The sequence below is a fragment of the Gouania willdenowi genome, chromosome 7 (genome assembly GCF_900634775.1).
Source record: "Gouania willdenowi chromosome 7, fGouWil2.1, whole genome shotgun sequence".
Lineage (NCBI taxonomy): Eukaryota > Metazoa > Chordata > Actinopteri > Blenniiformes > Gobiesocidae > Gouania > Gouania willdenowi.
In genome coordinates this window covers 26196219-26220533 of record NC_041050.1, presented here as the reverse complement: position 1 = coordinate 26220533, position 24315 = coordinate 26196219, and the positions used below count along the sequence as shown (strand labels likewise).

Below are 24315 nucleotides of genomic sequence, written 5' to 3'. Positions count from 1 at the left end.
TTAATGTATAGTGGCTGCGGGGACAGACTGTCAGTGAGCGTCTGTGAGCTAATATCAACACTTTAAAAACATATCCAGGGTCAAAGATGTCGGTGGTTTGTCTCGGTCGAAATGTTCTGGCTGTGAGGAACTGTGGCATAGTGGTGGTGAGTAGGAGAGAACGGATGTACTTATTAATACTTATTAATTAATTAATACAATATTACTGTTCATCTCTTTTGAGTGAAACCAAAGTGTAGTCTATAGTGTCAATGCAATGTCTACAAAAATTTATATTTCATTTCAAATATTAAAGTGAATCAAGCTCATTTTTATGCACTGTGTGAAGAGCTTTTCGAAAATCCTCACTCGTTTTTAAACTGATGGATGACGACAGTATTTCTGTTTGTGTTACACATTAAAACGCACATTAATCTAGCTCAACAGTGCAGCAATAGTCCGCTTTAGTTCGCTGTGTGTGTTTTTTTGTATCCTGAAAGAGTCCGTGTTAGGTAACCTAGACATCTATGTGATATAACATCTCACATGCAGTTAACCAAAACGGCCGCAAGAGGGAGCCACACTGTTACACAAAGCAGCTTTAAAGGACAAAACCCAGTCCAGAAATGAGCAACTTTTATCACAGCATCTTTTTGTTTGGATCTGTACTTGTTAAATAATAATAATAATAATAATAATAATAATAATAATAATAATAATAATAATAATAAATAAAATTATTTCAGTGGGGGCCAAAAAATGTGATTGACTAGGGTCAAATAAGGCTAAAATAAAACATTTAGCAACAAAACCACGTTTTAAAAACATTTCATTTTTTTTTTTTGTTTTGTTACTTTTGACCAGATTAACAGCAATATTTGTGAAATTTGTGATATTTCTTTTTCAAATTTGAATCTAAATCTTAAATATTGAATCTAAATATGAATGTTAAATATAAATATTGAATCTAAATCTAAATGTTAAATCTTAATGTCGTGGGTTAAACTAAATATTTAGCTAACTGGCAAATTCACTGAAAGCACCAACATGAAAGCTCATTTCGGTGAATTTGCATCTTAGCTATATATTTAGTTCCACTCGTGACATTTCAGTCAGGCCAACTTTTGTCAAAGTTACTTTCGGGACAAGGACAAACAGTTCTATTTCATAAAATTTTGTGAGATGTCTCACCATGGTGCGTATTTTTGTTACTGTGTGCAATAGTGTGTCATTATTTTATTATTAGTTTATGCTTAAATATTTATTTTCAGAATTTATTATGTTACATATTTATTTTTATTTTTACTTTCGTTTCATTTATTCAGATTTGTGTGTTTTTGTTGTCACTTTGTCTATTATTCTCATTTTATGTGTTTTGGTTATTGTGTACATTTTTGTTGGTTTTTTTATTTCTCTGTTTTTGAAGTATGTTTTGGTTGTTTATGTTGTTTTTTTGTATTTTCTCATTTTGTGTATTTTTCAAGAAATTTTGTGTGTTTTTATAGTCATTTTGCGTTTTTGTTGTCATCTTATTTATTTCTCTTTTTAAAGTGTATTTTATAGGCAGTCACCTTAATTGTTTTTAAAGTAATAAGTAATCAAATTTTGTCCTGTTTTTTAGCATATTTTTGGAGGAATTGTGTGTATTTTGGTTGTCATTTTGTATATTATTCCCTCATGTTTTGTGTATTTTTGTTGTATATTTTTCTGTTATTTTTCTGTATTTTGTAGTTCACTTGTTGTCATTTTGTACATTATTTTTTTATGTCGTGTGGTTTTGTGTATTTTTGGTTGTTGTTTTGTACATTTTATTTATTGATGTTATATTTATTTGCTTATTTTTGTTTATTTTATGGTGATTTTGTGTGTTTTTGGAAGGATTGTGTGTACTTTGGTTGTCATTTTGTAGATTATTCCCTCATTTTATGTGGCATGACACAATGTGTGATCTCTGTTTTACGTCTGTTTACGTGCTGCTGCACAGATGGTGCGACACGCCCAGACTGCAGCAGCTCCAGCTCCTCAGCCCAGGATCAAGAAGTTCCAGGTGTATCGCTGGGATCCCGACACGGCTGGTGACAAACCACGAATGCAGACGTATGATATTGATCTGAACACGTGAGTACACAGAACGATCAGCTGAGCTACTGCTTTCACTGCTGCATTCACTGACACGCTGTTGTGTTTACAGCTGTGGTCCCATGGTTCTGGATGCCCTCATCAAGATCAAGAACGAAATCGACCCCACGCTCACCTTCAGAAGATCCTGTCGTGAAGGTGAGACTGAAGTTTGGTTCTTATTCAACACTTCAGGGGGATGCTAATGTGTTGCAAAGGGTTAAATAATAGGGATGCACTAACATGATAATTCTTGGCTGAAACTAAAATCAGAAAATGAGTGGGCGTCTGTAGACGCAGACTTCATGCCACAGCTGATCACTATAGCAAATTTCTTTTGCTATTCACACACTCTTGTTATTGTTTTCAGCCAAAAAACTGCACATTACAGTAAAACACATGGCTATTTAAGCAGCTATTGTGATTGTGGGTCAGACAAATGCTGCTCCACTGTGTGTGTTTATCACATCAGCAGCAGAGTCAGTCAGCTGAGTCAGCTGTTTCAAACACTCACCAGAGCTGCTACGTCACTTTCTTGTCATCCTCTCCACTACTGATTACAGAAATAATCCATTCAAGACGATAGTCCACTGTTTTGCCCAACCGCTGCGTCGCATTGGGTCACAAATGCGTCAGATCATGTCAAAGGAGACGATATAACTGATACTAAAAATGGAACTGATTGTAACTGCTCTCTGGGTGCTACATCGTAGCTGCCCACTGCTCCTCAGGGAGGGGTTAAATGGAGAGAACAAATTTGATGTATGTAGCTTTACATACTGTATATGACAACAAGTATAATGTATATTCTATATTAAATTGCAGTGTTTGTTTTAGCTGTGAGGTAGTTTGAGAGGGAGGAGCTCACATTCTTTTAGGGTAGGAGGAGCCAGGATTGTCAGGAGGGGGAGTTTCCGTGATGACACTCGCCTGTTTGGAGCTGACTTTTTATAAAATGTGGAATAACAAGGGAGGGAGCCAGAACATTTTCAACTATGATCCTCTGAATGAGGCTAAAGGGATGTATATCACTGTAGCAAAACCATTATAAAGTGAAATTTTCATAATACTTTAAATAATGTTGTGCAGGCCTTTAACTGACTGAGCTGCTGAAAGAGAGTCATATTAAATACAGTATGTTCTCTCATTAAAACACAAAAGGCTTCGAAGCGTCTCCATGTGCCTTTGATTACACTGTGCATAATTTCTTGTGTGCGCTGGTTTAATCCCATCCAAGTAATGATCTTTATAACGCAGACCAAGTACCGTTGTGAAGTAGTAACTGAAACCAGATTCTACTGCTGAGACGCATGCTGTGGTCCGTGTGGACAGAGGGCAACACGTAACTATAGTGTTGGCGTGACACAGAAACATAAAACACACTTACGTGCCCCGTTAAATCTGCTCAGAAGACACTTTCTATTGAAATGCAGACCCTCCGTGAGTCGGCGGACAAGTTGGCCCGTTTCAAGACAAGCGTGCGCACTGTCTGCTTGCGTCTTTACAACATCCTGTTTCTGTCTGCTTTTTTCGGTGGGAAAAGTGTTTCAAAAATTTTCGGTGGGTGTAATTCTGGTGCATCACTACTAAATAACGTGTTTTAAATGACTGATGCAGAGTTTCTGTGTCTTCAGGTATCTGTGGCTCGTGTGCCATGAATATAAACGGAGGAAACACGCTGGCGTGTCTAAACAAGATTGACACAAACATCAGCAAAGCCACTAAAATCTACCCCCTCCCTCACATGTATGTGGTCAAAGACCTGGTGCCTGTAAGTCCTGCCACTAAAACAACAAGAATTCCAACAACAGTCCGATTAGGTCATTAGATATGAACTGTTCTCTTATTACTTCCTAAGGATATGAGCAATTTCTACGCACAGTACAAATCCATCGAGCCCTACCTGAAAAAGAAGGATAACAACCAAGAAGGAAAGGAGCAGTATTTCCAGTCTGTGGAGGACCGGCAGAAACTGGTACGTTCATCACGCTCTGCCTGCATTGGAGTACGATGATGTGTGACCCTGTTGACCTCCACAGGATGGCCTGTATGAGTGCATCCTCTGTGCCTGCTGCAGCACCAGCTGCCCCAGCTACTGGTGGAATGGAGACAAATACCTGGGACCTGCTGTTCTCATGCAGGTGAGTCCCAGAGGGTCAAAACTCATTTTTAGCACTAAGGTGGCCAGGGTTGGGATCAATTTTAATTGTAATCACGTAATTGATCATTAATTCAAGTTATTATTAAATTATATTATATTAAATTATAATTGGAATTGGAAAAATATCTGTTGCTGTTGTATTCACAATTTAGTTGTAGTTGATAATCGACTTTGTCATTGTAATTGGCATGGAAATTATATAAAAACTGTCAATTACAATTTGATTAAACACAAACCTGTTGAACCATGTTACAGTTCTATGGCTTACACATATGTAGATAGTTTTCCCACTATCTGTGAGTTCTCTTGAGGATCATTTGAAAAAAAATAATAAATTGATGGGTATACTGACAGAAAAAAGGCTCAGACAGAAAAAAACACCAAAAATATTAATATATTTTCATTAAGCCTAACAAGGTAACCAAGGGATGGGGAACAAATTGGATAAGATAATATATTTTTAGTGTAAGACATGGGACAAAACCTAGAGCTATAATTAATTAATTACTTTTTGTCATATATGTACAGGTACATACACAAAATTTGTTCTCTGCATTTGACCCATCACTCATTCATGAGGAGCAGTGGGAAGCCACAGTGTAGCACCCGGGGAGCAGTTAGGGTTGAGGCACTTGCGGCAGATACGCAGCAGTTACACATCCGGTGGAAATTGGGGGTAAGACAGTGTAAATGTTTTTAAAACGGCAATCTTATTGCATTTTCATTGATGAAATAAAATAATAAATAAAAAAAAAAACAACAGTTTCTCCCCAACAAACAAAGCTGTACAAATACTTTAATCCATCCTTTTCTGTGGTTTCAGTAAAGTGACGTGTAAATGTGAGTGCCGTAAATCTGTGGTCATTGCCTCCTGAGGAGCATTCTTGAAATCATCTCACGACCCCCACTCGGCGGCTCGCGATCCCCAGAGGGTAGAGACCAATGATTTGGGAACCACTGCTTTACATAAGCATCAACTCTTATTTTGGAGTTAGATCGGTCATTGATTTAAGCTCTGGCAGACCACGTTAAATAACGTAGTGAGCCTTACTTTTGATACGGGGTTTAGATAGAAAAGCTCTGGGCTTACGTCCCTCTCTGGGAGGCCGAAGCGTTGGAATGTGGAGGTTCATGCTTATTAACAGCATGTTGATGGTTTCATCTAAAGTTTCCAGTGTTTGTTGATTCTGATGGAGGACACAGAGGCAGATATTCTGATGTGATCCCCCCACAGGCTTACCGATGGATGATCGACTCTCGTGATGAGTTCACTGAGGAGCGTCTGTCCAAACTTCAGGACCCCTTCTCCCTCTACCGCTGTCACACCATCATGAACTGCACAAAGACTTGCCCCAAGGTTCCCCATCAGTCTTTAACTTCCCACATTTTCAGACAAAGTAAGAACTACAGAAGTGAATGATTTGCTGACCGTCTAACGCTCTACTTCACAGGGGCTGAATCCTGGAAAGGCCATCGCAGAGATCAAGAAAATGATGGCGACCTACAAAGAGAAAAAAGCAGCAGCTTCATGAACACGGAGGAGTTAAAGTGACCCCAGATACCTCAATGTGAACTGTCAGGATAGGAGGAGCTACTACATCCTTCAATTCATCAGCAGCACTTTGAGTGACTCTGTGATAACAGTGATTGTGTGTGTGTGATGGAGTGAGAGCGAGTCACGGTTGACAGGAGGAACAAAAGCTGAAGGAATATGTGTATATATTGTTGCAACATAGAGGACCACAGTTGTACTTTTTGTCTGCATATTAAAAATGCATGGCTTCTGTTGAACTACACTAAATTATTTGCTTATAAAGACATGAAGATATCCTCAATATTTAAGAATGTTTAAAGATGAAAATGCCACAAACTACACACAACATAAAAATGGATGGAAAACAATCACATGAAAGTGTTTGGTTTTTACATTTGTTAATGTTATGTCATCATGGCAACAACTCCTCTCCTCGCTCTAGTGTTTCTCAAACTGAGATACTTATAAACTGTTAATTTTGTTCGACCAGAAATTTTCGTCATCTAATTAAAAAAAATGCATGGGAACGAAAACTATGTCAACTAATAAAAACTAAACTATAATTTTCTCACATGGGACGAAATCCCATCAGAACTTGTGATAATGTGGGGCCTGTACTTCAAAGTTGAATTTCCTCTGAAACAAAACCCATTCAAAAATGTGGTGCTTCAAGAACCACCATGCAAAGACGCATGCAAGACATGGGTTTCAGCTGTAGCATTCCTTGTGTTAAGCCACTCTTGAACAAGAGACAGCGTCAGAAGCGTCTCGCCTGGGCTAAAGACAAAAAGGACTGGACTGCTGCTGAGTGATCCAAAGTTATGTTCTCTGATTAAAGTACATTTTGCATGTCCTTTGGAAATCAAGGTCCCAGATTCTGGAGGAACATAGGAGAGGAACAGAATCCATGTTGCTTGAGGTCGAGTGTAAAGTTTCCACAGTCAGTGATGATTTGAGGTGCCATGTCGTGTGCTGGTGTTGGTCCACTGTTTCCTTAGGTCCAAGGTCAACGCAGCTGTCTACCAGGAAGTTTTAGTGCACTTCATGCTTCCTGCTTCTGAACGTTATAAAGATGCAGATTTAATTTTCCAACACTTGGCACCTGCACACAGTGCAGAGCTACCATTACTTGATTTAAGGACAATGGTATCCCTGTTCTTAACTGGCCAGCAAACTCGCCTGACCTTAACTGTGAAGAGGAAGATGCCAGACCCAACAATACAGATTATCTGAAGGCCACAATCAGAGCAACCTGGGCTCTCATAACACCTGAGCAATGCCACAGACTGATCGACTCCACACCACATTGCTGCAGTAATTCAGGCAAAATGAGCCCCAAGTATTGAGTGTTGTACATGCTCATACTTTTCAGTTGGCCAACATTTCTAGAAATCTTATTTTTGTATCGGTCTTAAGTAATATTCTAATTTTCTGAGATAATGAATTTGTAATTTTCATTAGTTGTCAGTTATAATCATCAAAATTAAAAGAAATACCTTGAAAAGTATCCGTCTGTGGGTAATGAATGAATATAACATACAAGTTTCACTTATTGAATGGAATTACTGAAATAAATCAACTTTTTCATAATATTCTAATTATATGACCAGCACCTGTATGTACATTACATTATTTGAAAAAAAAAAAAAAAAAAAAGGCAACTCAAATAAACTTGTTGAATGCTTGCATTTTTTCTTTTGTGTGTATTATTGAGAAAGGTAACTTGAATGTTATGATTTATGTTGGGCGTATAAGTATTTTTGCTTCTGCTTGTAACAGTCTACTGTGTATATATATATATATATGTTTTAAATTGTGAATTACGTTTGAATTTTTTTTTTTTTTTTTATAGACAGAAACACCTGCTGGATTAAATCAGTGCGGCCCTTTAAGAGCCTCACATCACTGAGGGGGGAAGTGAAGTAATAGGAAACTGCCTCCTCATCCACCCCCTCACCATCCAAACACAGCATCCAGTGCGCAATGGGCGAGCCCAGTCCTCTGCTCTAACACCCAGACATGCTTCAGCTCAACGACGCAGTGGAGCCGGACAGCCCGGGCGCAGCGGTCCTCCACCCGGCGGAGGTGGAGGCGGAGGACGGGGTGGAGGTGGCCTTCACCCCCCCGGAGGCAGGCGCACGGAGCCTGGGACGCGCAGCCTCCGTGGCCTGCTGCCCTCCGCTACAGACGCTGACGCCTTTCCACGTCCACAACCCCACCATGCAGGCCAAGGTGAAGGACTACTTCGTGTTCAGGGTGAGTGTGCATGTCCGGCTGCTGAACGCTTTATGGAACGCTTTAAAGAAAGCAGGAAGTGACGTATGTGTGTGTGTGTGCTGCTGCTCTCAGCCAGGGACCATCGAGCAGGCTGTGAGCGACATCCGCACCGTGGCGCTGCCGTCCGAGGATGGAGAGGTGCTGAGTGTGTGGCTGCTGGCAGAGTAAGGAGAGAACCAGCTGTGCTCCTCCTTCACACGTCACAGCTACAATGTTGTCCTCCTGCATCTTTAGATTTTAGACACAAAAAGTGACCTAAATCCAGAGGTGGCAAAAGTGCTAGTTTTCAGTATTCAAGTAAAAGTACGGATACTTGAATAAAAAATGACTGTTAAAAGTGTTGAAGTTGCTCCCTTACTTGAGTAAAAGTTAAAAAAAAACTACATGCTACTAAATGTACTTAAGTAAAACAAATGTCCCCTTCAATAATAAGACAGGGTTTTTAAAGGAACAAAAAAAAAAAAAAAAAAAAAAAAAGGCAAATGCTCAATTAAAACCAGAACAGCTTTGAGTTTAACATTTTAAAAAAAACTTGAAAATGTTAACCATAAAACTAAGGGACCTGCCTAACAGAAAAAAGCTCAAACTGCCAAAATTTAACTCCTTTTTACGTTGCGATATTATCTTCGAACTTCTAAAAGTAACAAGCTCTGTTTTAAAATGTAAGGAACAGAAAGTACAGATATTTGCTTAGAAATGCAAGGAGTAAAAGTAAAAAGTTGCCAAAAAATAAATACTCAAGTACAGACACCAGAAAAAACTACTAAGTACAGTAGTTACTTGTCATCTCTGAAGAGTACTGATCTATCCTACTCAAGTAGAAGTACTGTTACTTGATTGAAATTGTACTCAAGTTTAAGTCATACATACAATACTCAAGTACAAATAAAAAGTAGCTCAATTAAATAGTATTCAAAGTAAAAGTTACTAGTTAATTTCACCCCCCCATGCATATAACTTTGGTAATAAATCTTGCCACGGTTCCCTTGCATACAGTAAATATCTCATGTATAAACTTGTACAATAGGACCTTAATTTACTTTTCACAAAGGCATCTGTATAAAAAAAGAAAAGTTTTGTCAAAATGTGCAATTCTTTTTAAAATAAAACACCAATATATATATATATATAATGTATATTTTACATTTTGAGGCTCTTAAGTATAGCTACATTTATGAACTCTAAAAGAGAGAAAAGAACCTCCATTCAAAGCTGTTTTGGCGCGGCGCATTACGTTTAATCTGATTGGTCGGCTATGATGTGACGCATTTGATTGTTGTCTGGCCATTTTTATTTTTGTAATTTTACAATGTAGGTTGATAATTTTAAAACAAAAAAATAATAATTTACTCAGTAACAGTTGGGTGTAGAAATGTAAAATAATACTTCTTTTAAAATGTACAATAAAATTTCTGATTTTGTCCTTTTTGTGTATTTTGCTGTAATTTTTTGCATATTTTTTTGCAGTCACCTTGTTAACTTTAGAGTCCACGCAAAATGATTCAGAAGGCTGCGTGTAAGCCCTCGCTCCACGAGTTGCTCATGATTAATCTATGGTATAGAACAGTAGGGGTGGTGAAAAAAATTCTATAATCGATGAATCGTTAATTTTAATAATGATGATTATGAATCGATTCTTAAATTTCCAAAAATTGATCATTAATTTTTTTTTAAATTGTAATAAAACCAGATGATTTCTGCTAATTTAGATATTTTAATACTAATGTTATTAATAATATTGGAAGTGCTGTTAGGTTTTACTCAAAAGATTAAGATGATTCTGCAGCCTAATGTTGGAACATAATAATCAGAAATAAAATCTAATCCATAATTGTTGCTAATCAAAAATCAGTTTGTAATCATATCAATACTTAAATAATGAAATACATTGAGCTGATTAATCACCCCTACAGGTGTGTCAAACTCAAAGCTAACTGTGGCCCACATGAGGATTTAGTTCAAGGAAAACACGAGTGATGGTGTAAATCACCATAAAGTTCAGGTTCCGATGTCTCACACATCTCACATACATACAGTATGTCCTACAAGTAATCCAACAATATTCCCATAGATTACATTCAACATTTGAAAATATTAGCTGCAATTTCAACTGTTTTTGAAGTGAAGATCATCGACTTACTGCCATTTTAAACTTTGTGCTTTCCACGTGGGATATTGAAAGTTAAAGTTCAAGTCTTCAACAATATTCTACAAACTTTCTAACAAATTTAGTCCTCATGCTAGTTGTGTGTGTTTTCTTCATCAGAGTCGACCACTGGAACAACGATAAGGAGAAACTGGTGCTGATCACAGATAGGTGAGAAAACCTAACGGTACAGATTTAATGAGATGAAAACAATTAGGTCACAACTGCCCTATTTGGGTATGAAGTAGTGTTGTTGATTGACTTTCACCAAAATATTAATATTTTTTGTATTTTATTGTAAAAATGTAAGAGCGACTGCCCTCTAGAGGTTGAAACCCGGCTATTACAATACAATTTTTGCAATTGAATGAGAATGGAGACTAATGATGTTTTGGTGGTTTCTTTCATCACAAACCACCACTTTTGGCCCCGCCCCTCCTGTAAAAGCTCGTAGCACATCCAACTAGCAGCCCACGCTGACCCCGCCCCTGCATTTGGGAGTGTAATATTTGCTTCCTGCTCATCAGCACTTTTGAACTTTGCAGTTAAAGGAAAAGGTCCAGTTCATGTGCAATCAAGGCATGTATATTTTAAGTAGTGGGACTCTATTAAAAAAGTTATCCAATTCATTGGAGACTTTGTAATGAATTAATCTAAATGAATTGCATAACAGCATTTGACACAAGAAGCAACGTTTTTCCAATTTAAATGGATTTTGGTATATGACTGACTCAATGAAAGCAATAAATGAGCTTAAACTACAAAATTGTGTTTGTTATTTTGATAAAACAAATTTGTTTTGGTGTATTAAATCAAAAATCAGTTCATTCCAGAGAAGTGGAAACTGAACATTGTAAAACAGTTGGCATGAAACAAACAGACCAACTGATGAAGCTGATGAATTTAGTTTGAAATAGTCTTTCTGCATAGCAGTTCATAAGTTGGGTCAGACCAGTGTTTCTCAAATGAGGTACATGATGGCACTACAGGGGTACTTGAGAGAGAGAGGTAAATTAACAAATGAAAACTTTAAAAATACAGGTATTTATAATGTTGGATAAGTGCTGATGAAAAAGATCTTGAGATACATATAATATAGATAATAGAATGTATAATATTTGTCTCACACCAGGCAGGAGATGACCAAAATGATAAATACATCTCTTCAGGAGGCACTAAATATGGTTTCATTCCACTTATTTAGAAAATTAGAATCTTTAAAATGAACGAATGAATAGCTTTATTTGTCTTTGCACATGTTACAGAGCAACAAGATATCATTTTAGATGAGAAATGGGATCATAACACAAGGAGAGGTGAGAGGAAAAAAGGCAGGTTTTGTACTGAATTCCCTATATGAACGATAACCATATAGCACATGGGCAGATGTGGGTGGGTGGTGGGTTCGGGGGCAGGGTTAGGGGACGGATGCTGGGCGAAGAGGGGGAGAGGATATCCAGCTGCTGGGGGGCGCAGGCGTGCAGCCATTGGGCGCTCCTCCACAGAAATGTGTCATCACCCATCAATTCCATCATTATGATCTATAGTTGTTTTTTCAAAGTATTCTGAGCAATATGTTCTAGTCAGACAAAGGGGGTACTTGGATTCAGAAAAAGGAGAAAGGGGGTACTTGAGGCAAAGAAGTTTGAGAACCACTGGGTCAGACGATGCTATCTGTTGCAGCACTTGAGAGAGTGGTTGACTGTCCACTACAATCATTCATCCAGTGAGTTTGTTGATTTAACAGTCATAGACTTATTCATTTTGGCTCTGAACCCTGTCATCTTGAGTGTGGAGTAGAGACACTATCTCCTCGGAGCATGTTGCAGCTAGCACTGTCCGAGGGCTCGTGCTAGCCGCAACATGTTTAGCATTGTGGTGGTAGTGGAGGCTAGCAGAGCTCCAGTGACCGGAAAACTCTTTCTTGCACAATTTGTACACAACTGGACTTTGTTTTCCATCCAGTGTTATTGACTATTGTTGTAATTTTTAATTTTAATTAAATAAAGTTGAATTGAAAGTATTTAAACTAAAAATAACACCCACGAAACATCAGCGACTTCTGCTCAGGTTACCCTGTTTCTTGTATTGTGTAGACTGTGCATCAGTATCATGGGTCTGCCTGGAACTTGTGAAATGAGAACAGTTCCACGCTGTTTGGAGTGCAAAAATAAATAAATTAACTATGGGTTCTTTAGTGCGTTATTTTCTGTAATTAATTCATTGCAATTAACACATTTAAGTGCCAGTCCTAACTTTAAGTTTTACTTTCTAACATTGAAAATGCACTTTAACGGCTGTTAGAAAGAGCCCCGCCCATAATCAAGGCATTTAAAAAATGATTTCAAGCCTAAACCTCGAGGTTTAGTTACTCTCGATATAGCGATTGTGTATAATGAAATGTATCCAACTTTGGATGCAGTGTAACACCTTTTGACTTTGTGCAGGTCCCTGCTGGTGTGCAAGTATGATTTCATCAACCTTTTGTGTCAACAAGTCATCCGGATCTCTCTTAATGCGGTGGACACCATCTCAGTGGGCGAGTTTGAGTTTCCACCAAAATCCCTCAACAAGTACGTGAACCAACAACGCAGCAGCTTACATCCAAGACAGAGCCCTGATTGTGTGTCAGAGTTTCACTGTTCTGTGGGGTTTTACAGGAGAGAAGGCTTTGGGATTCGTGTCCAGTGGGACAAACGTCCTCGGGCTTCCTTCTTTAACCGCTGGAACCCCTGGTCCACAGACATGCCCTACGCTACCTTCACAGAGCATCCCATGGCACGTGCTGACGAGAAGGTGGCCTCGCTCTGCCAGGTAGAAGCTCTAGGATTAAACCAACGGGCATGTGAAATGTTTGGCCCTGTAGCAGGGCAGTACAACCTTTATCATAAGCTGGAAGCCCAAATAGATGCTAAATTTGGCCTCATATTCTTTTTACAAAGCTGTTTTTATTTTCTCACAAAAAAGCAAATGAAGCTAAAAGAACTCCCAAAACTTATCAAACCATGAAGGCAAGGCAAGGCAAACACAGATCGTTATTACACATCTAATTAAATGAGATTTGCATGATTAGTTGATTTCTTGTCTAGGAAATGCAATAACACACACAAAATGACAACAAAAATACACAAACTAACCAAAAACGATAAAATATAGGACAAGAAGAAGACACACAAATGATTTCAAAAACACAAAATGACAACAAAAAGACAAAAAAGATGTCAAATTTACAAAATGACAATAAAAAATACACAAATTAACAACAAAACACTCAAAACCATAAAAACATAGGACAATATTAAAAAAAAACATGCAATAAGAAAATTATTCAAAATTACTCCAAAAACACAAATAGGCATAAAAACCCCACTGTAACAACAGTCAGCCATCTCTGGCCTAGTATGAGAAGAATTTAAGGTTGTTGATTTATTTGTATTTTTTGTATATGCATGTCTTAGAAAGTAATGGTGTCATCTTCCCCTTTTCTCCTCCAAGCTGGATAACTTCAGAACCCAGTTGGTGCAGGCGGTGAAAAAAGCCCACAAGGACTACCCGATCCCAGGCCGGGCTAACGGCGTCCTGATCCTGGAGCGACCCCTGCTCATCGAGACTTATCTGGGAATAATGTCTTTCATCAACAACGAGGCTAAGTTGGGCTATTCTATTACACGTGGCAAAATTGGTTTCTAAATGGTGCAGTTCCTTTAGATGATGATGTTAAATGAGTCTGTGCTACCACAGAGGACCGCATAGGCTGCTGTGGGGACAGGATGTGCACAACTGCATGGACTTTGTTTTCTGTAGCCCTCGTCACTTCCTTACTGAGATACAGGTGAGAAGCTCGGTCTTTACTGAGGATGAGTAGAAGAAAAAGCTGCGACTGCGACTCATTTCCTTCTGGAGTGATCTTCCATGAAATAGATCATAAAGTGGATTAAAACTCGAGAATGGCTCCATCCTATTGACCTTTTTCAAAAGTAATTAATTCATTAAATGGCACAGAAAAAGAACAAACACGTATAGACTATTACCTAAACATGAAAAAAAAGACTTAATTTATTGCACTTATTATTCCTTGTGTGATTATCAATTTCACCAATGAGCTGCATTGACAAGCTTATTGCTGATGGGGACAATAAGTAAAGTTTTTTTTTTAAAAACAGATAAAACATAGCGTAGGCCTCGTCAATCAATAAATCAATGTTATTTCCTCCAAAAAATGGGAGAATTTAGTCAATGGTTGAAATTGCCGCTTGCAAGTTTGTTCGTCATGTCAAATGGTCATGTGACTTGAACTTTGGAATGGTTTGGCTCATTGCATTGTGGGATTTGGAGTCTCGTAGAAAAATGCAAAGATGGCACCAATGTACTTTGCTTGATGTCTTTTTTGTCCTGCTTTGTTTATCGTGTTCCCAATTTCTCGCATTGCACTGTGGGATTTGGAGTCCTGTGGAAGAATGCAAAGATGCTGCTGAAGTGGAAAAGTTTCTTTGAAAGGTGTCTTTACTTTATTTTTTACGCCATTCTTTTCTCTTCGTCAGACAAGGTAGACTGTGAGTCTATGCTTTCTTTAGTGTTTTCTTCGGGATAAGACGTCACTCCGATTTCTGAAGTATTCGGGTGTTTCAGTGAAAAACCAAAATATCAACATCCGCCATTCTTTTGACAACAACTTTCAATTGGTGAAAATGGGAGAAATGTCACTTTGGCAGTTTATGGGGGAACACTGGCATCAGTAGTGGATAAAAGCTACAGTTTAAACAATGTTAGTTATCGTCCCCAGCAGCTTTAAACAATCAGACCTACAATAACATAATTCCATTCATACAAACTTCAAAGGATTTTTTGCCCATGGGTTTACAATAAAGTGTTTACTTTTGCTGTTGGTTTTCTTTTACTCATAAGGAATTAAGGTTTCATTTCCTCTCAAACATGAATGAACCAAAGAGATAAAAAAAAGTTTTACTGCAGTGCGACACGGAATAATTCTACACCTTACAATTATTAATGAATCTATTATTTATGATTTTTAAAATGAGGAATTTATTATCTCAGGATAACAACAGTGTGATAGGAAAGCAGCCAAGGGTTTGAGTCGGATCCTAAAAGCCAGTTTGAGGGAACATGATAGAGCTGAAAAGGAGAGAATACAATCTCTATTACTACATTTAGGTCTAAGTGTCATGTTAACACACAGTTAATCACTGAGGAGATTTGTTCTGTTTAATAGACTAATTCCACATCTCAGCTGCGCAGTGGATCGTGGGGTCTGGTGGGAGGTCACAGTAACCAAAATACGAGCCCGGTAAATGGCAGATACCGGAGAAAAACAAACTAACGACGATTCCAAGCACCAAAAGTGCAGCAATACAAATATGTCAAGGTTGAACGTTAAAAGTTTGTTGAAAATGAAAGGATGAACGAGCAGCACTTTTAAATATATGTTACGGTTTCGTTTATTCAGACAAGAACTCATAGGGACACATGAAAACCACCTTTCCTTATGAGATAATTCGTGCGGAAACATCAAAGCATACCACCTCTGAGGAAGACTGGCAGTTGCCAGTCGAAACATGTCAGGAGATTGCCTGAAAAACTAAATAAATGAAATCTGTATGTATTTCAAAAAAGAAGACAAAATGAACTTGCTTGAGATCAAAAGTCAAGAGATTAGTTTGATGTTGGACTATTGATAGATGTTTGGCTAAAAATGCTCAATTGCTTCCCTATTTTGACCAAAAGGGTTCATATATTTTTGAAATGTCTAATCCCACTGCCAATCCAGCCACCAAAGAGCTTTAAAAGTATTCAAACCACTTTGGTCAAAAAATGGACCACTTTTAGCTAAATATCTGTCCATTGTCAACAAACAAACCACCTTCACCATGGTGAAAAAATGATCTCGCAAGTTTGAGCAGTGATGGGGTAGTAACACGTTATAAAGTACAGCGTTACAGTAATGATATTACTGTACGTTTTTGGGTAATAAAGTAAATGAACGCACTACACTTAAAATATTGGTAATGAAACTAGTGTTCTAGAGGAACTGCAGTAACTAGTAATCTCACAATAATTTACAGAAGTAACGAGTAACTAGTAATGAATACCTTTTTTGAGTAAATACCCCAACACTGAGTTGAAGTTATTTATGACAACATATCTGTTAAGTGTTACCTTCCAGTATGCACAGTTCCCACACTCCTGAAGATTTTCTTGCTGGGATTCACTCCCAAATAATGAGGCTTTTTAGCTTATTTTCCTTATTTATTTTGTGCAAGTGAAAATCCTAAACAAACACCAGTGTAACTATACAACTATACTTAAATCTAATAAACATTAATTATTAAACGGGTCAGAGAAATATGACAATTAGCAAATATCAAATGTAGCAAGTACTCAATATATTAAACAGTACATTAAATGATTTCATTAGAATAGAAACCAGAACAGAATAGAAAACCATTTGAACCGAATTATTAACCATTCCCAAATTAATCATTTATCCTACAGACAGTAAACATGCTGCTATAAAACTGCAATAAAATGTATCAAGCACTATAGTACATAATGATAATTTTATATAATACTCCATTTATTTTTTTAAATACAGTTTAGTTAATCAATTATAGACCGCAGTTTACTTTATTAATGAATTGCCCATATTGCATATATACATACACATAACGGCTTTCTTTACTCAAACAACACAGACGGATAAAAGTCAAGTCATACATTATTTGTTTTCATTATCATTTTTGTGCCTAAAATAGGGTGTTTGGTTAAATAAAAAGCAAATGCCGGTAATAAATGGAAGTTTCTGCACCGGGGAGTGGTGCTGGTTCATATGCATTCACGGTAAGAAGAGCGTATAAAAAGTACAATAAGGTTTATAATGTAAGATATCTCAGCCAGTCTTTAATAGTAGGAAATAATAAATGAGATAAAGTTGTCAAATCACTGCGTTAAGCTTTGTTCAGGTGCGATCACGCACAGGACCCTGAGGCTGATGGAGAAGCTTATACGTAACTGACACAGAAAGAGAGAGAGAGAGAGAGAGAGAGAGAGAGCGCTGCAACAGTCTGGATGCAGTAAAAAGCCAGTTTGTAATAGAAGGAAACAACAGCATAAAGTTGGTAAATCACCACACATTGCATTTTTACAGGAGCAATCGTGTCCAGATTCTGAGTCAGAGTCCAGCTTTGACGTGATCGCTCATGGGGTAGTTATGTACGGTGAGAACGAACGAATGGAGTGGTGTATCAGTGTGGTTACAGTAGAAACTCACCATAAATAGCCATTAAAGAAGGAGACTGCTATACTTACAAGTATAGCAGTCTGCCTACCTGCCCGTTCTGATTGGCTGAGTCGCTTGAATTGCACCCTCATCAGGCAATAGAATGAAGCCTATGTGAAGGTGCAGCCTTTACATGGATTTTTCATAGATTGCTAAATTAATGGAATGCAGCCAATCAGGGGTTCAATAGAACAGAAAATACGGTGATCAATCACAGTCCTTCCCTGAATCACCTCCCCCCGATCCTTTATGCCTGCTAACACATCACAATATCGTACATTTAATTAACATTCTCGTCCACATTTCTTTTCAGGTTCTGCTCTTTCCATTTCACGAGTGCATACGTGCCGTTTGGTTTGATCTGTCATTAATGGCAGTGTGGGCAGGAATATTAACCTAAGGCGCTTCAAGGACCAACAACTTCACCGTTCACGAATCTCAACCAATGTAAATGCGATGTCAAGACATGAGTTTGGTTACTGTGACCTTTGACTGCAAATTCTCGCACATACAGTTGAAATGTCAAATTGGTCTATTCATCCCTAGTAGCTCAATGGCCTTGACCCGCCCGTGTACTACTCACTGTTCAGTGTTTTGTAGAGATGTGTTATGCAATGTGAGTGTATGCGTTTGTATTTTCTGAATGACCAAAGCTGCAGGGAAAGACGTGCCCAGAACGTGACTTTACTATTTCTACATAAAATGTTAACACAGTTGCAAGTTGCTACTTCAAACAAAAAATGTTCTGTGTTTCACCTCTGCATGAATCCTGCATGTTGAAGTTGCTTGATTTTTAAATAAAAGAAAATGAATGAAAAATGATTTGTAAAAAGTGTATTTTTGTTACATGTTGTGGGTAATGTTACCACTGCTACAACCAGTACGCATTTAAAAAAAGGGGGGATGCATCTTGTAACCCTCCTCCTTCACCTCTTTCTTTTGGCCCTGCTTTCTGACTTTATCCATTCTATACAAAAAGGAATGGTATCAACATAAAGCTTTGTTTCCCACCAGGCTACAGTTTAAAAACTCTAAATAATGCTTCTCGTGGAACTAAAACTGCCACAAAACTTAATACACAAACCTTTAAAGTTTAAATGACAAAGCAGGCCTGTTGATAAATTAAAATATTTATTGATTTAAACTGAACCGCCATCCATCTCTACAAACTATAGCTACAATACCATGTCTGCCACACTTATTAATGTTGTAGTCATAGGAGACAAGTACCATTTATTAAGGTAGATATGTTGCAAAATGTGAGAGCTTGTAGAATGTGATGTGAGCTTGTGTATAAAAAATCCACACAAGTGAAAAATTTCATGTCACAAATGATGGGAAAAAAATGTGAAAGTGTAGAAAATATTCACACATGCGTGATCTGAAGGTGAAGTTAGAAAAAATATTCACAAATGTGTAGACTGATATGTACACAAATACAATGAAAGCTGCAAACTTGTAATCCAGCATTTCTACAAGCACAAATCTGTTACAGACGTCTCGCAAAATGTGTTGCAAATCTCATGCAGTGGAGATTCATGCGAGAAAAGTAGTTTGTGCAACAGTAGCGGCCGATTGTAACCGGAGAGTTGTGGTTGCAAATGATAATTGACACAAGTAATTCAAAAAATGCAAATAAATGTTGGATTACAAGTACTACTGTATACAGTCCAAATTGTATTTTAACTTTAACACCGTTACTTAGGGACATAATCAACTTAGCATCCCTGCTCTGCCCAGACACAGGGGATGGCAGGTTGACAAAGGGAAGCATTTTAGTCATTTTTCTAACAAGGGGGACACCATCCCCTCTCAAACGCCTACAACAAATACACTTCTTTCCGAGATAATTAATGTATTTCATACAGTACCTGTTCAGGACATATTATGGTTGAAATCTCCATGTTGACTTAAAGGTCCAGTATCATGCTATTTTTCACCCATCTCCATTTGTTCTAAAAACATAGTATTTGAGGTTTATTTTCCCTAAACTTGCCTGTTTTCCAGAGTTTGAGCCCTCTGAAAAGTGACTTTCTGAGCAGTTCTAAAAACGGGCTGTTTTGGAGCCTACGTATGCATATTTATGAGTAGGCGTGTCTATAGACGCCGACTCCACACAATAGCTGATCACTAGCAATTTTCTTTAGCTATACAAACACAATTGTTATTGTTTTCAGCCAAAAAACTGCACATTACAGTAAAACACATGGCTATTTAAGTGGCTACTGTGATTGTGAGTCAGACAAACACTGTTTGAGTCAATCAGCTGTTTTAGCCGTTTCAAATACTCACCGGAGCTGCTACGTCTCTTCCTTGTCATCCTCTCCACTACTTATTACAGGAATAGTCTATTCAAGATGATAATCCACTGTTTGGTCCCACCGCTCCGTCGCATTGGGTCACAAATACCCAGATCATCTCAAAGGCGAAACAAGGCGGTATAACGAATACTAAAAATGGAATTGATTATAACTGCTCCCTGGGTGCTACACCGTGGCTGCCCACTGCTTCCCAGGGAGGAGTTAAATGCAGAGAACACATTTCGTGGATATACACTACAAGTCAAAAGTTTTAGAACACCCTAATATTTCCAGTTATTTATTGCAATTCAAGTCGTGCAAGTCCAATGAATAGCTTGAAATGGTTCAAAGGTAAGAACTGAACGACCAGAGGTTACCCAAAACTGAAAAATAATGTACATTTCAGAATTATACAAATAGGCCTTTTTAAGGGAACACAAAGTGGGTTAATAATTTAAAGCTGTTCCGCAGCAATGAAGGTTCAATCAGCCTTGGAAGCTAGTGATACTAATTCCTACAGGTGTTCCAACTTTTCTCGCTCACAACCCCCTTCTGTCTGCTTAAAAGTAGTGAAAAAACTGTGGTACCAGACCCTCATGAGCATCAGGTGAACAGTACTGTTCATGGATTCTATGATTTCTTTTTCAACTCAAATAGCTCATTTGTTCTATGCTTTCATTTCTGAGTGCAATGACACAATAAATTGAATAATTTTTTGTAAAAAGTGTGGTGTTCTAAAACTTTTGACCGGTAGTGTAGCTTTGTACATATGACAATGTATATTAAACCACAGTGTTTGTTTTAGCTGTGAGGTAGTTTGAGAGGGAGAAGCTCACATTCTTCTATAGGGTAGCAGGAGCCAGGATTGTCAGGAGGAGGAGTTTCCGCTAGGTCAGTGTTTTTCAACCTTTTTTGAGCCAAGGCACATTTTTTTCATTGAAAAATTCACGAGGCACACCACCAGCCAAACATGTTAAAAAATGATACTCTGTAGCCTATATTAACAATATAGCCATTCTCATCAAAGTGTCTTGAATAGGAATCAAATAAACACAAAGAATAAAGGACTTTATCATCATTTGTATTTCTTCTTTCAAATAAAAAGTGCACTTAACATGTCCACTTCAAAAATGTTGGATAGCTTCTCGCCACACACCAAGCACAACGGGATCGATGTCGTTGCATCCCCGGTGGAAGTAAATCCAAATGAAACATAACTCTCGCTGTATTGCCTCGAGCTCACCGTCTTTGCTTTCTTTCCTCCACTCATACTAGGGCCTTCTTCTGGGTCCGAATTTTGTCCAGGGCCCAGTTCGGAATTGGTATTTTTCCTCTTCAAAAACTTCACCGTAGTTTCGCTTACCCACAATGCTTTTACCGCCAGCTGTCACTTTCATGCCTCACTAATTCTCTTGTCTCAACGGACAATGAAATTCGCTACCTGCTGCCACCTAGTGTTTTGGAAGAGTTTTACATGATTACGCTCTCAAGGTGGGTTCACACCGAACGCGACTGAAGTGACTGAAGCGATGCGATTACATTAAAAATCAATGTAAATGACGCAACGTCAATTTATCCCCCCCTCAGCGACGCGACTTGCATGATCAAAGTTGAAAAATTTTAACTTTTTAAGCGACGTGAAGCGATATCTCCCGTCCTCCACTGTCTGTAGAGCGGAGGCAGCAGCCCCTCCCTCCCGCTCCCGCTTCAGTGCTGACGGCTGCAGCGGAGGCTGTTCTACTTCCTCAAAGTATCAGGTTCAAAATTAAAGCGGTAAATTTCTTTAAAACCACAGTAACTACTGATCAAACACATTCTGAGTGAAGTCATCCTTTAATATCTCCGTTAAGTTGATCATTTAACCGTAGAAGCGGAGCAAGAAGGGAAAAAAAAGACGTCATCAACACTCTCTCTCTCTACCCTGTTACCGGGGCCACACACACACACACACACACACACACACACACACACACACACACACACACACACACACACACACACACACACACACACACACACACACACACACACACACACACACACACACACACGGAGCAAGAAGGGAAAAAAAAGACGTCATCAACACTCTCTCTCTCTCTGTCTCTACCCTGTTACCGGGGCCACACACACACACACACACACACAGCTCCCTAGTGATCGCGTCGCTGGAGCGATGAAATGATGGACTGACAAAAAAGCACCACTATGTGCAAACTACCGATCAGGGACAATTTAAGGCAACGGCATCGCTTCCGTCGCGTTCGGTGTGCACGCACCTTTAGTCACTACTGCAGCACGGACACTCGACAATGGTATATTATTTGCAGATAATAATTAATATGTTTTCAAAAATTTTTTTTAGACCAATTAGGTGAAATTGGATAATTTCCCACGGCACACCTGACGATCTCTCGCGGCACACTAGTGTGCCGCGGCACAGTGGTTGAAAAACACTGCGCTAGGTGACATCACCTACCGAGAAAAATCCAACTCGCCCATTTGGAGCTAACTCTTTACAAAATGTGGAATAACGAGTGAGGGAAGAAACAACTTTTTCAACTTTGACCCAATGAATGAGGCTAAAGGGATGTATATCACTGTAGCAACACCATTATAAAGTAAATTTTTGATAATACTGCCCCTTTAAAGTAACATTTAAGGTCAAGTGATGAACTGTATCATGTCTTCAGTTAAAGCCACACGGACACACTCAAGTGTGATAAGTGACGAACATTTGGAAATGTACACTTCAGCAACTGCGTTGACAATATTTATTTAAAAAATATTAAAATACACAATTCATAGAAACACATTGACAATAAAAGCAATACTAAAAAAACAACAATGAAATAGTTTTCAATTTACAAATATTTGACAGTGTCACAGTGTTTTGAGCTACATTCTAAGCCTATTGTTTCTAAAGACTTTACTGTCCCAGTTACCGTCACAGAGTTTCTTAAACGGGACCTGCTATAGCATGGTGTTACTGGTCCTGCTGGTCTGTGTCCATGTAACACAGACACAGCTGCTCCTCTCCCAGTAGGATCAGGGATTCTCCACTGCAGTGCCAAAATAAGGACTGTACCTGAAAGCCACCTGAGGGAGAAGGAAACCACAACATTATGACCACCTGCAAGACACAAAAGCTCTGGAGGTGTGCCGTGTCATCTGGGACCAAGATATAGGCAGTACATCCTACTTATGTCCTGTTGACAAATGCTTGATTGGACTGCCATCTGTAAAATCTAAAAGACTTTTTCAAACCCTCCCACTGATTGTTGGATTCATCAAACTAATTATGAACATTGATAGAAATCCATAAACTGTAGCCTGATTATTTTTTACTGCCTCTTCTGGCTTGTTTTCCCACATTGGTTAGGGCTGTCAAACTCATTTTAGTTCAGTAACAATATCCAAGCACAAAGTGACAGATATCCATCCCTGCAGGAACTTCACTTAAATTTTCTTAATTTTGTGCTGCTCCTCACAGCTAACAAGCTAAAAGTAAATAGCATTGTCAGTGTCACCAAAATTTAGCACGTTGTGATTGGTTTATAATCTTACGTGGCGGGATTTTATAATCCCTGCACACTGACTCACAGGCACAAAAAGGCACACAGGCAACACCAATTTAGAGAGAGACAAGCACAGAGCCTATGCGCCAAAATGTTAGCATTAAATCTTGGATGCCGTATCGAACTGTTCAATATATTATTGTTGCGTGCCTAGTTCATAACAAACAACTTCAGTGACTACAGTTGCTTAAATCGCCTGTGATGAGTTGCTTCAACAAAGTCATGCTTGACGACCAGGCAATAGTATGTCTGCAGAGCCGGAGACAGCACGGCCACACATTTGAAGCACTTGTCATAAACAGCACTACTTGTACTTACAGTACGTTTAAATGCTGAACTTACGGAGTTACTAAAGGATGAGTTCACTCAAAATATACTTTGAGTCAAAAAGGCATATAGAAGGAGTATGCCACTTTCATTTTGGCCCCAGCCTTCTCAGTGCAGCCTCTGGCTCTGCAGACATAGCTACCTTTCTCCGACCGAGGGAGTGACGTGGGGAAAAAAATCATTGCAGATTGAATGACGTGACACAGCTTTGAAAAGTTAAAGTTTTCAATTCATTACTTGAAGGGAGTTTGCTTGACATTGCATTATTTACATTAATTTTAAGTGTAAACTAGTTGCCAGAATCGCTGAAATCGCATGTGGTGTGAACGCACCTTAAGGTTGTTTGAAATGGCATACTAACGTACTACTCATACTAAGTTTGACGTCCCAATTAGTTTGTAGGGCATTCACATTAGACAGTAAAAAAAGATTCAGTACCTGAGAAATACCCAGGTATACTATATCGGGACAAGTGTGCACAGTGGCCACATCAGTCATACTCACTCGCGGCATGATGCATTGCGAGTGGAATATAAAAATCGTCCTGGGACCAACTTAAAGCTAAAAATCAAACATCCCCTTTTCAATCAAAAGCATCTCTTCT

General features: G+C 38.5%; 3 protein-coding genes across 4 annotated transcripts in view; 2 read left to right on the top strand and 1 right to left on the bottom strand.

Annotated features, from left to right (window-relative positions):
• On the top strand, window positions 1-23199 carry LOC114467124 (succinate dehydrogenase [ubiquinone] iron-sulfur subunit, mitochondrial-like). 2 transcript variants are annotated; one of them, XM_028453192.1, is made up of 9 exons: window positions 1-146; window positions 1964-2097; window positions 2171-2256; window positions 3732-3868; window positions 3956-4072; window positions 4137-4238; window positions 5493-5615; window positions 5710-5800; window positions 23189-23199. In XM_028453192.1, the coding sequence occupies exons 1-8, from the start codon at window positions 87-89 to the stop codon at window positions 5788-5790; spliced, it is 840 nt and encodes a 279-aa protein (XP_028308993.1). In that variant the 5' UTR covers window positions 1-86; the 3' UTR covers window positions 5791-5800; window positions 23189-23199. The 2 variants fall into 2 exon arrangements, with proteins under 2 accessions (XP_028308993.1, XP_028308992.1); XM_028453191.1 differs by lacking the exon at window positions 23189-23199 and having other exon boundaries at window positions 5710-6160.
• Window positions 7721-18307, top strand: tprg1l (tumor protein p63 regulated 1-like). The gene is made up of 6 exons (XM_028453190.1): window positions 7721-8048; window positions 8142-8233; window positions 10336-10386; window positions 12663-12788; window positions 12876-13029; window positions 13711-18307. Exons 1-6 carry the CDS (start codon window positions 7812-7814, stop codon window positions 13903-13905), a joined length of 855 nt encoding a protein of 284 aa, XP_028308991.1. The 5' UTR covers window positions 7721-7811; the 3' UTR covers window positions 13906-18307.
• The window catches only part of wrap73 (WD repeat containing, antisense to TP73), a 28358-nt gene continuing 26609 nt past the window's right edge, over window positions 22567-24315 (bottom strand). Inside the window, exon 13 of the mRNA XM_028453189.1 lies at window positions 22567-22905. Within this exon, the coding sequence (XP_028308990.1) occupies window positions 22793-22905 (113 nt within the window). The 3' untranslated portion in view covers window positions 22567-22792. The remainder of the gene's footprint in view (window positions 22906-24315) is intronic.

Coding starts and splice junctions, on each gene's coding strand:
- LOC114467124 (XM_028453192.1), top strand. CDS start 87: ATGTCGGTGGTTTGTCTCGGTCGAAATGTTCTGGCTGTGAGGAACTGT. Junction 3,869..3,955: donor TGGTCAAAGACCTGGTGCCT/GTAAGTCCTGCC, acceptor TTACTTCCTAAG/GATATGAGCAATTTCTACGC. Junction 5,616..5,709: donor GCACAAAGACTTGCCCCAAG/GTTCCCCATCAG, acceptor TCTACTTCACAG/GGGCTGAATCCTGGAAAGGC.
- tprg1l (XM_028453190.1), top strand. CDS start 7,812: ATGCTTCAGCTCAACGACGCAGTGGAGCCGGACAGCCCGGGCGCAGCG. Junction 8,234..10,335: donor AGTGTGTGGCTGCTGGCAGA/GTAAGGAGAGAA, acceptor TTTCTTCATCAG/AGTCGACCACTGGAACAACG. Junction 10,387..12,662: donor CTGGTGCTGATCACAGATAG/GTGAGAAAACCT, acceptor GACTTTGTGCAG/GTCCCTGCTGGTGTGCAAGT.